This window comes from Diadema antillarum, unplaced genomic scaffold, assembly GCF_040938485.1.
Source record: "Diadema antillarum isolate AM-2024a unplaced genomic scaffold, OU_Dant_1.0 seq00000143_RagTag, whole genome shotgun sequence".
NCBI classification, from domain to species: domain Eukaryota; kingdom Metazoa; phylum Echinodermata; class Echinoidea; order Diadematoida; family Diadematidae; genus Diadema; species Diadema antillarum.
In genome coordinates, this window is record NW_027271219.1 from 35,399 (window position 1) to 47,500 (window position 12,102).

Here is a 12,102-nt window from a genome sequence, read left to right on the forward strand (position 1 = left end):
AAAGTTCTGCTGATATTTTGCTATCAGCACGCAGCATATGGGTAGAATCCTTCTGTAAAGAAAAATCCCCAGTAGCATAAGAGTACCTGTAAAGGTGTCTCCTCAACTTTCTTTTTCTTTGTAAAAAAAAAAAAGAGGAAAAATTAGCATTGAATCATTGATAATGCACGTGTCCCATATGATAAGTGTTGTGTTTAGCAGGGCCCTGCATGAAGAAGATCACCTACAATAATTTATGTCTGGTAAATGGATTCCCTTGCGTAGATGTCAGAAATAGATAAATGAATAGATATACAGATACTATGTTTGTTAGATTATGCAAATATTGTAACCCTTTGATTATATCGTTAAAGTCCTTCAGTCATATTTCCAAAGTTATGTATATCTGAAGAGTTTTATTGCAAAATGAGCTAAGCGCCATTTTTAAACATTTCAAAGACAAGTCCATCATCAGATAAGAGCAAAGTTAAACCTTTCCAGTAATACCTCACTTGTGACCTAAGATATTCTAGAAGTTATGATTGAAAATATCCTGTATTTTCTTACTATTTTCCTTTTAGCAGCATTAATCACAAATATCTCAACTTAAGAAGAATGGAGTTAGGTCGTTTTGCGATAAAACTCTTCGTGAACTCTTTGCATAAAATGCATCCTGCCAAGACCCGCCCAGAAATTGTGCGGAAAATACACCTTCCTGCACCAGTGATAACAATGAGAAAGAAATCGGTGATATCATATTACAAAATTAATAAGTCTATTATCAAACTCTCTGCCTGGATGGGCACCTGTTACCACTTGCAAACACCCTGCTTTTGTTTGTTTGTTGGTTTGTTGGTTGGTTGGTTCTTACCACAGTCGGAAAGCAGCAGTCAGGGCTATGTGGCACAGTCGTAAAAGATTGCTGCATTGGCAGGAAAAAGATGATTTATAGATATTGTGAAAATAATGTGTTGCCATCGTGAGTAGTGCCTCTACATGCAAAAAAAAAAAGTTTAAAAGGGAAGATAATGTATATTTGACTGAATGCTTAATTTCAACGGGCTAGTGATGACACGGTCATAGGGGATAGGAGAATCCCTGATTTTGTTAATTTATCCATGAAATTCATTTCATGTTGAACAAAACTTTTGAAATTGCTGAAAATGCAGGACAGCAAAGCCAAAAAAAGTATTCTCCTGTATTTAAGGTGCAGCTTTTAAGATGATGTTAAAGTCATGACTAGTATATATTTATAAAATGTATAGATTTGATTTTTCAAGTCTTAGAGATTCGAATACATAACCAGGTAATGACTATCATCCATTAGTCGTTGTTACTGTCTATGTGATGAAAATGTTGGGTTTTTTTTTCGCATCCGCACAATTTTGAATAAGATGGATTGAACTAAAATATCAAGTCGAACCTCAGTACTTTCCAAACGTATTGAAAGAGAATATAATGTGGACTTCAGCATGTCTACGTTAACTTCAACCCAAAAAGACAGGAAAGAAAAATGCCTTATCCCGATCGAAGCCAGTAATAATGTCTCACGTCCGTATGCATTTTTGAAAAGATTAACCATAATGCGTTTCTTTGTACATGTATGATTATTTTTCCTGCCCTGAAGGCTTACCACTCAAGGTAAAGCTGAAGTGCTGGTACCTACAACCACTCTGTGCATTTTTGACTATTCTATGCTTTACTGCATGTCCTGATTCTGTCGTCCTTTTGTTCCCTCATAATTGATGACAAAGGTGCAGGCTTCAGTGGCGGATCCAGAGGGGGGCGCAACCGGCGCACGCCCCCCTTTATTTTTCGTTAAAAACAAAAGAAAAAATGAATTGAAACCCGGAAGTGGCACCAGAAATATTAGTCACGCCCCCCCCCCCCTTTACAGAATTCCTGGATCCGCCCCTGGGCTGTGAATAGTTAAAAAACAGGGTACCGCACTCTAGTAGATGCCTGGAGTAGGATTCACTCACAACGCCACACGTGCACAGTGATTGGAAAGCTGCTGTCTTGTGCAGTGGTTTGCAGTGGTTACAGATGCATGATATTTCATGTATGTCTGTGTGCGCTTATGTGTGTGCAGTGGCGGATTCCGGGGGAGGGCGCACCGGGCGCGGCCCCCTCTTTATTTTTGGTTAAAACAAAAGAAAAAAAAAAGAAAAACGGGGGGGGGGGGGGGTGCGTGAGCCCCGCTCAAATTTTGCAAAGGCGCCTCCCCTTTACGGAATTCCTGCAATGGATCCGCCTCTGGTATATGTGTGTCTGTCTGTGAAGCTTTGTTGCAGGAAGTGGTAAAATGGTCTTGAGCATGATCTTGCTTCGTTCAGTATGAAGCTATCAAATTACTTGCCCGAAGTCGGAAGTGATCAAAGTTTAGTCCATTAAAGGACAAGTTCACCTTCATAAACATAAGGATTGAGAGAATGTAGCAATATTAGTAGAACACATCATTGAAAGTTTGAGGAAAATCAGACAATCCGTTCAAAAGTTATGAATTCTTGAAGTTTTTGTGCAGTACCCGCTGGATGAGAAGACTACTGCAGTGTATGAATAACTTAGATGTCACATGCGTACAACAATATAAGGAAAATATAAAGAGAATTTCACAAAATTCCATCTTTTGAAAAAAGTACACATCCCCCTGACTCGTTACCGATAAATGTTATGGGTAATATTATTCCCCCTGCCTTTAGAAAGAGGCAAGTCAATTGCTCTTTTATTATGCGAAAAAAGTGAAAATATGTTGAATTTTCTTTTATATTTTCTTTGTACTGTTGTACGCATATGACTCACAAGCTGTAGTAGTCTCCTCATCCAGCGGTTCCAACACAAAAATTTAAAAAATTCATAACTTTTGCATCGATTGTCCAATTTTCCTCAAACTTTCACTGATGTGTTCTACTAATATTGTTGCATTTTCTCAATCCTTATGTTTATGAAGGTGAACTTGTCCTTTAACATATTATACCCGCCACCTCTATACCTTAGCATACATTGCAGAAGACCCATTGCATTCCTTTTACATGAATTCATTTCATTACATTGTAAAGCATAAAAAGGATACATTCATTCATTTTCAAAGTGACACACGCTTAAAACTACAGGATAGGTGCGTTTACTTTGAGATATATACATGAAAGTGTAATATGTGTAGTTCTTACATGTATTTAAATGATGCGGTTTAAAATCCGACATTGTGCGCCAAGTTGAAGTTTGCCTATGTGGAATTATTAACTTAAAAAAGAAGAATTGAAGCTGCATCTTTTCCTAACCCAGCTAAACATTTTCTCTATAACTCTGTCAATGATATGAAAATTTTACTATCTCTCTGTTATTTCCTCAATGATTTTAAAAAGTGTTACTTTCACCATTGCCATTACGTTGCAAAAGTCATGATAATGCTGAAATAGCACTTGGGTCGTTATCACCGATTGCAAAAAATTAGGTCTCCGTAGCAGCAATGTGCCCTGTACATCTTATGGCGCACCGCGGTAGAATTTAGGCGTGGAGTATAACATAAAAACTGGTCTCTCATATTCATTTTATTTAACCCTAGTGTTAATCTTCTCACACAATTAGAAAGAGACAAATTATCATTGAATCTGTGAAATTCATTCATGAAATTTCAATTTCATCATTCTTCACATGTAAAACATATCAGTCAATATACTTGAACATGAAAGTTCAGAAAAGACAATTTAATGTTACTCCTGTGGAAATTGTGCAGGTATTTGTAGGGGGTACTGGATATGGTTTAAAATCCAATTATCTTTAATCCTTTCACTTTCTCATTGGCATAAATACAGTGTATCACATCATTGCCTGTCTTCATAGACCCAAATTAGTGCAAATGTATGCTATTCCTTTTCAGTTCAGAGAATTATAGCCTATGGCAGAAAAAAAAATCATGTCAAAGAATTTTTTTCTAAGTTCACCTCAAAACTTATAGAGCTAGGATGAGGACTACTGTAATGCGAGCATGGACTATTTTGTTTCATTTAATAGTGTAAGTTTCAGAATGCAAACAAAATGCCATATTTTTTTTCTGTAAAACAGCATTCCCGTATACATTAATCTGCAAAAGGAATGTAGTGTTACTGTGCGTGTAAATACAGCCAAGAATGCTGACCAAAAAGCAACTACAACAAAAAGGAATCCAAAGAGAAAATTGCCCTTAAAATTTTGAGTTATGTAGTAGGATTACATTTTAATACACGCACGACCTATTTCATTTCAATGAATTGAGGATTTATAATGTAATCAAATTGCCATAAAAACATATATCAAATATATCACGCAGCAAAAAAAAAAACCAACCAAAACCCCCCCCCCAAAAAAAAAAACACACAAAGTAAACACTTTTTCAAGTTGATATTTGTCATAAAATTTTTGCTAAAAGGTAATGTACTACATACCATATTGAAGGTAATTTAAATGATTATCGACCTGATAGGTCAATGAAAAGGGAGACTTTACGCATGAGTGAACACCTTTGTTTTTCTTTTCTAAGGTACGAAAGTAAAAACTGCAAAAATGAACAAGTTGTCATTCATGCCTAACTGCTCTTCCATATAACAGTAAAAACAAAAGATAAATTTAACACAATCAGATACATGAATTAATTTGCAAAAATTAACCTTTGATCTCCATAATATCTTTGAAGCCCAAAATATCAATAAAGGCCAAAAATAAGGGAGAAAAATGAAGAATTTTGGGCCAAACCCAAATTCAAATGAAATAAGATAAAAGCAATATGACGGAAAATGGTAGAAATTTCAATTTGTTTTGAAATTAAGAAAGCTGTGTATAATATTTGGTTCTTAAATTTATGTCATGAACCCTTAAATTACAAAATAAAAAGAGTGAAATAAAAACATTCTGTAATTCTGCCATTACTCCCTATTTATATATATATCCCTATTGAATATTTCCCCTTTTCATTTTTCGTTTGAGGTTATAACGAGATAAAGAGGACAAAAACTATTTTTCACTATTTCATTTATGTCTCTCATTGAATTAAACTTGCTTTCTGTTGTGATTATTATCTTGCAGGCATTGCCAAATAAAAGACAACAAGTCAAATTTTGCAATTTTGACTTTTGTGCCTTGGAGGGCAAAGATGAATGTGTTCACTCACACGTAAAGTTTTTCCTTGTATTAATCTGCTAGCTTGATAGCCACTTAAATTACCTTTGATATGGTATATAAGACATTGATTTCATCAAATTCTTCTCTGAAAACTATGAACTCGAAAAAGTGTTTACTTTCTTCTTCTTCTTATTTTTTTTGCAGAGTGTATATATATATATATATATATATATATATACACTGTATATATATATATATATATATATATATATATATATATATCTGTGATGTCTTGAACATATTTTTAATTAACTCCTCCCAAAGGAAAACAGAACCTTTAATATGTGAAAATATGACGTGTTACAGTAGATAAGGATTTACACCCAAGAATGTTGCAAAACTAAAAATCTGTTCCAGAACCCATTTTTTTTTCACCTCAAAACCGAGAAGTGGAACAAGGATTACCTTGATCCATGCATGACTTCTTTTATTTCATTTGATATTAGGTTTCAGAAAGTAAAAAAAAAAGAATGTCATACTTTCTTCACAGTAACAGCTTCATTCCCTCAAACGTTAATCTGTAAAAATTCGTCTAGTGTCTCCCTCTGAAGAAAGAGACCTTCTAAGTAAAGAGAAAAGCAGTCTCGGGGACAGCAACACAATAATTTGTGTCCCTAGTGTCCAGTAGTGTCCAGTAGTGTCCAGTGACTTCTCGTATTCACTGAAGTGGCTCGCTCAGAAACAAAAGAAACAAAAACGGAAACGGAGAAGCCAAAAAAACCCAAACAAACAAACCAAAACTAACATACACACAGACAAACAGACAAACGCAATGGCAACAAAATGCCTGTGATAAGAACGGAAGAGTCATTTTAATCCTTACTTTCAACAATTGTTTTGTTTTTTAATTGTTTATGTTCCGTTCATTCTGTTAATGAAGGAGACAACTTTAAAAAAAAAAGGCGTTTTGCAGATTGGTCAACCTGTTGTGATTTTGCCAAAGTGATTATATCCTCCACATTCCTGACTGGATTACTTTCTATTTTTCTGTTACATAACACAACACAACCTTCACAAGTACAATGAATGTGCAACGTTGCATAATCTGAACTAAAATTAAAAATTAGTTTCATTGTCGGGAGATAAACACCAGCGACACAACTCGTACTTAGGCTATCATTTTATCTTTTTTCTGACAAGGTATATTCTATACCCAGTGCCATGAGTTTTGCTTCATAATCGTATCTTCAATCCTTTGAATATGTAACGTGACTTTTCAGTACAATTGTGATCTCAGAAATACAAATTAGCCACCATCAACAACAAACGAAACAGAGAACTGAAGACTGACCAAAGTTTCCTTTTAAGCATTTAAACTCTGATGCAGTTCATTAAGATTTAGTATTCTGAGAGAGCAACGCAGTTTTCCACTGCTTTACAGTTGACACTTATTTGACTATTGGAACAATTTGCATTACAACCTTGAATGTGAAGGGATGTGGATGGTTTCGGTGGGAATTTCGAAATCTTTCCCTCCCCTTAAGGAAAAAAAAAAGGAAACTAAAGGAATAAGAAAAAGAAAACTTAATAAGACAAGACAATGCAAAATAGATCTCTTTCAAACCAGTTGAGCATTGGTGTTTGTCTCTGCTTTTGTTTTCTTCTTTTTTTTTCCCGTGGGACTTCTCCCGGGGAATAAAAAGACTGTTTTTGTGTTGTTTCGTAAGATAAATTTGGACATGAAGTAACTTTGTATAATAATCTATATATTCCGTGGAAAGTGAAAGGTGATTTCTTCCTTGAAAGCGATGATTTTTAATGGAGAAGCATGAGGCAGTTTATATGACTTCCGCTGCATAGGAGCTGGTATGTTTGAGTTACAGTAGTGTTACGAGTCTGTGTTCAGAGAAGAAATATTGCCCCGAGGAAAAATTTTTCATATGAAAGCACTATGACAAATATAAAATTTCATGTCTTTGTGGTGATGAGCGAATTGATGCCAGTATATAACCCATCTATCTTATGAAACCAGTTATTTTATAATACTGAAATTTAAATTGTGGTCAGTTTATAGATAACATACACATACGTACATACACAGTATATATATTTGTGTGTGTTTGTTTGTGTGTGTGTGTGTGTGTGTGTGTGTGTGTGTGTGTGTGTGTGTGTTGATACATATGCATATGTGTGCATGTTCATGTATTTCTACAGGGTCTCCAACCCAAAGCACCTTCTGATCTGGAGATTCTCCCGGCCGAAACCCCTAGCAAACGGGAGACTCCAAGTTGATGCGTGCGAAGCGCGAAGTTCCTATGGTTCTAGATGTTCTCTGGAGCTATCTAAGGCTTATTTTTTCAACATACGATAGCAATAAGTAAGAAATCCTTTCCACCGGGAGACACAGAGCCAGGGCGGGAGAAATCAAATCTCAAACGGGAGAACGGGAGATTTTGCAAAGATGGGCTTTCGGCGGGAGATCTCCCGTCGAAAACGGGAGAGTGGAATCTCTTTGTATGTATGTATGCTTAAATGTTTTTGTCTGTGTGCATGTTTGCGATATCACTCTTATATCAGTGACCAGATTATGCATCTCTCCTTCAGAGATGCTGGGGAAACATCTATTCCCAAAATGTCCTATGTGTGATAGAATTTGAATTTAATAAAACAAACAAACAAACAAACAAGCAAACAAACAAAACAACAAGAACAAACACTTTTAAATCTTTTGTGTTCTTTGCATACAATGTTTAATGTCGATGACTATTACTGATTTCAGTCTATACAATGCTTATAAGATGCATGTTGCATAACCATTTTTTTTCTTTTCATTCTCTCTGTATGCATTCAATTTCTTTTGATTTTCTCGTCTTTAAGTATTCATTTATCTTCTTTTAATGAGAAGTAAAAGTATACACATTACGATCTTCCTATTAGGGGCAAAGAGACAATAGAACCGAAAATGTGTACTATTTAGATAATCTATTCATTTTTGATAAAGACCTAAAGATGTTCAACTGTAAAAATTTTGGCCATATGTTGTTGTATAATTATGTTGTAACGCTTTGCCCCATATGGTTTGTTGTGTGTATTTTCTTATACAGCTATTGATTGAGAATACATCACTATATTTTGTGCTAACATTTTTGTGTGGGTGTATAAACCAAACAATGTACTTGACTGTCTAAGTGATATGTCATAAATGATATATTTTGAACATGAGTTGTGAATGATAAAAGACATTTCCACATGACCCATCCTTTTTAAATCCTGTTTCAATTATTTCAAATCTCTTTGCATAATCTTTATCACACACGCGGTCTGTAATATACAAATTTGACAAATATGCGTATTCACTCTCTCCCATTTCAGAGGAAATGAACTGGAATAAAACCATACTTATTTTCATCTGTGCTGAACTTCTAGCGCGAGTCTGTTTTATAATGTCGTAGCTTTATGATGATTTTGTGTGCTTCCTATCGAAATTCGGTGTACAGTCTGTTATTGGGCTGAATGCTTGCCAAGCCCAGTGTGTATGTCAAGTAGCATTTGTTTTTGTTCTGTTTTTTTTCTGCTGTGATTCATATATTACTGTATATAGCGACACATAACACTTTTTATTCTGGAGTCAGATGCCAGTAATAGCTCATTTTTTTTCTTGCTTCTAAAATGCGGCCCACAGACCAGACACGACATTCTGTTAGAAAGTACACCCGTGTGGCATATACCCAGTCTATGTAATTTATGTAGTAGTATTGGATAGAAGGAAACAAAATATGATAGTCTGGGGGACATGGTATTGTATAAAATTAGCAAATAGCAAAGACTCTCCTAAAACTGTTCACAAAAGATGTGTAAGACCTTGCGTGAAATCGAATGAGAGCTCGAAGATGTTTGAACTGACAATTCGTCTGTGCAGAAATGTCGTGTGTAAAAGAGAGAAAGCTGTGTTCCCTTTGCATGCTTTCTGGCCTTGCTACGATGCCTTATAACTCTAGTCCAGCATTGAACATCTAGAAATTCGCTTTGCTCTTTGTGTGTGCGTGTGTGCGTGTGTGCGTGTGTGCGTGTGTGCGTGTGTGTATCTTTGTGCGTGACTCTTTTGTAAATATCATGAAATTTGAGAGCTGCACTCTTAGCTTTGGTTGACCTCTCTAATTGAACGGACCTCGATGCAGTTTTTTTGTGGAGTTGCCGCACCCCAGTAGTTAAATGTAAAAAGAAAAAAAAATGCTTTGGTAAAACAGAATTTATCTGGTTTTGTTGTTGTTGCTGTTGTTGTTAATGTTGGTGGTGGTGGGTTTTTTTTTATCATTTTTTTTTTATTTGGGGGGAAAAATCCCAGCCAATCTTTTCGAATCAGCTCTCACTGGCTCCTGAGAGAGTTACACAAGCAGAATTTATTATATATTATTTTCTTCACACAACACTCTTTTTTTTTCCAAACTTATATGCCAGTCACACTAGATTCTTTGAATCGTCAAAAGGAGACGACCGAGCTCCATGGAGTACGTGAAATAGTTTCGCTGTTCAAACAGATCTCTGCTTTTGTTGCAAATCTGGCAGACATGCACCCACTCAATTCATTGACAATGGACTGGACTGTTGCAGATCGAGTATCAGGCATTTTGTTGGAGGTGCAGTGTGCCTGATCCATACATTGTGTACATCTGTCTAGGCACCGTTTTCCCCTATACTATATAGGTGGCTTTGGAATTGTGCAGTTTGAGCTGAGAGAAACGTTAGATGTTAGTGCCCAATGACACGTATAACATTATTGTATAACTGCACGGCTTGACACTATTTAGCTTCCTCTGTTGGCCCCATTCGGGCTACTAAAACCTTAAATGTAACGTTTTGGTGACCCGAAATAAAATGAAATAGAACAATCCATTTGAATTTTAGTTGCCAAATCGGGCCACATTAATGATCAACTTTTTTGAAAATTTGGAAGCCTTACATCAGTTTTTAGTTGCCCCGGGCCAGGTGGGGCCACTGCTAATGTCGATCATGGAGGTGGGAAGAGACTTCCCACCTCCCTGTGTCGATGTAGATGGCTGTGGTCCACGTGCTTTTCATCCCTCAAACAATCCTCATGACTGGAGGCAAATTTATCAGAAGTGACGTCCTTTGTAATTAGGTGTGTTTTGGTGTATAACCTATTCTTTTGAGTAGCAGTAAGAAAATGCATGTATGTAGAACCAATTTTGACGAAAGTCACAAAACAATACTGGTGTTTTGATTTGAATAATGATTTGTATGTGTTGCCAAGATTCAATGCTTTGTAGTGGAGAAAATTGTGCTTTAACGAGGATTTGTTGTTTTTTTTTTGTAACAATTTCCTTTTAATTAAGATGAGGAAGGCTTTCACTGGCAGAAATACACTTGAAGGCTACATAGCAAAATAAGTGATGTTGTAAAGTGTGATGTGCTTACTCTACCTGTCAGGTATTCTTATTTCAAGATGAAGTACGTAAGAGATGGGGGGGGGGGTGTAGATTGATTAAGAAGAAACAATAAATATTTAATCCTCTCTTTTCCTTTTTTTTTGTGCACTTTCAGCCAATGCTTATATATCAAGATGCTTCGGAGAGAAACTGAGATGTCAAGACGTTTTAGGTGAGATAAATATCTTCATCGTTTATGTATACTTCGAAATATTTGATCAACCGTCAAATCAGTCAGTGTATCATATGAACATCTCTAAATGTTAGATATATTATCAGTGTGTCCAGTCCCTGTTCAACCTTTACTAAACTCATAGATTTTTGATTGATTAATTAATTACCCCTAAATAACGATTAATTCTTGCATGTCACAGAAAATTGTCCTTGGCTGTGACGTCATAGAGTAAATTGGAAAGCTCACTGTTTTGATCTGTAATGAGCTATTTTGTATACGGGGTATAGGTCAAATTATGTCTTATTCTATAAAGGTTTGACAAAAACTAGAAATGTTATAGAATAACTTTAGTCTGTGGTATCACATCATAGTCCACAAAGCCAGTGTAACATCAAGAGCTGTTTACATATATTTTCTTACCATTACAAAGTTGAGGCTGTTAGACTATTATTAACCGTTTGAAATGGACAAACCACGCATACCTGCATTGCTAATATTCTGTATTCTCTTATGGATATGAATACGTCCTTTCAATGAAAGAAATTCCTTTATATTCATTGTCAGACCACGTCTGAATAAGCAAGCTGCCATGTTTCAGTGATGCCATCTACCATACACTGAATAGCTTTACATCAGCCGTCACTGTTAAAATTGGAGATTGTTGTCTTGTAGTTTTGTAATGATTAATTTCTACATACGTGCCATGATGAAATGTTAAGTACTTTTTGTTTGTTGGTCGACATGGGTCTACTAGGTATAGTCTCCAGAGAAAATAAATTCAGTTATCCTTGATGCAGAGGTCAAATTTTTGCTTTTTATGGCTACCGCTGTTGACGAAATGCTGCAATTACTTTGTTTACTGACTAATTGTAATTTTAAAAGAATTTCTTACAATTGTGTGTATTTCTTAGGAAAGCAAAATTCTATTATCTAATAAAAAGAGGTGAGACGTGACTTCCTTTAAGCCCTGTGATAGATTGTGTTACACCTGAATACTTCTGTTTAGACTGGCCGTTATTGTGAAGCACCAGACCATAAGTGTACCAGCCTTTTCAACATCTTCTTTTTTTTTCCAGTATAAACGTGTTTCTACCTAGTCCTCCAACCATCTAGCGGCCAGTATTGTCCGCAGCCCAGTGGCCAAAATGATTGCGAAATCTTTTGTGTCCGGTAAACCGAGCAAAACATACCTTACCAATGGTTTGCTGGCTAGACAAGAAGAGCTTTTCACATTATGTTATTGTATACAGCAGGAGGGGGAAAAAGACTTACTGAACACACATTTTCCTTTCTCCCAAACAGGAACAGTAATAATTGTGATCGGAGCCTGCATGATCGTCATTTTCTCAACACAGGTAACAACCTTCAAGACAAATCCACCACATTGTTTGCTGATTCTTTTAT

At 35.8% G+C, this 12,102-nt stretch overlaps 1 protein-coding gene across 1 annotated transcript in view; it reads left to right on the forward strand.

Moving 5' to 3' along the window:
* LOC139727683 (NIPA-like protein 2) overlaps positions 1–12,102 on the forward strand; it is a 32,845-nt gene that overhangs the window by 3,407 nt on the left and 17,336 nt on the right. The window contains 2 exon segments of the mRNA XM_071638662.1: positions 10,639–10,695; positions 12,001–12,053. Of these exon segments, the coding sequence (XP_071494763.1) occupies positions 10,639–10,695; positions 12,001–12,053 (110 nt within the window).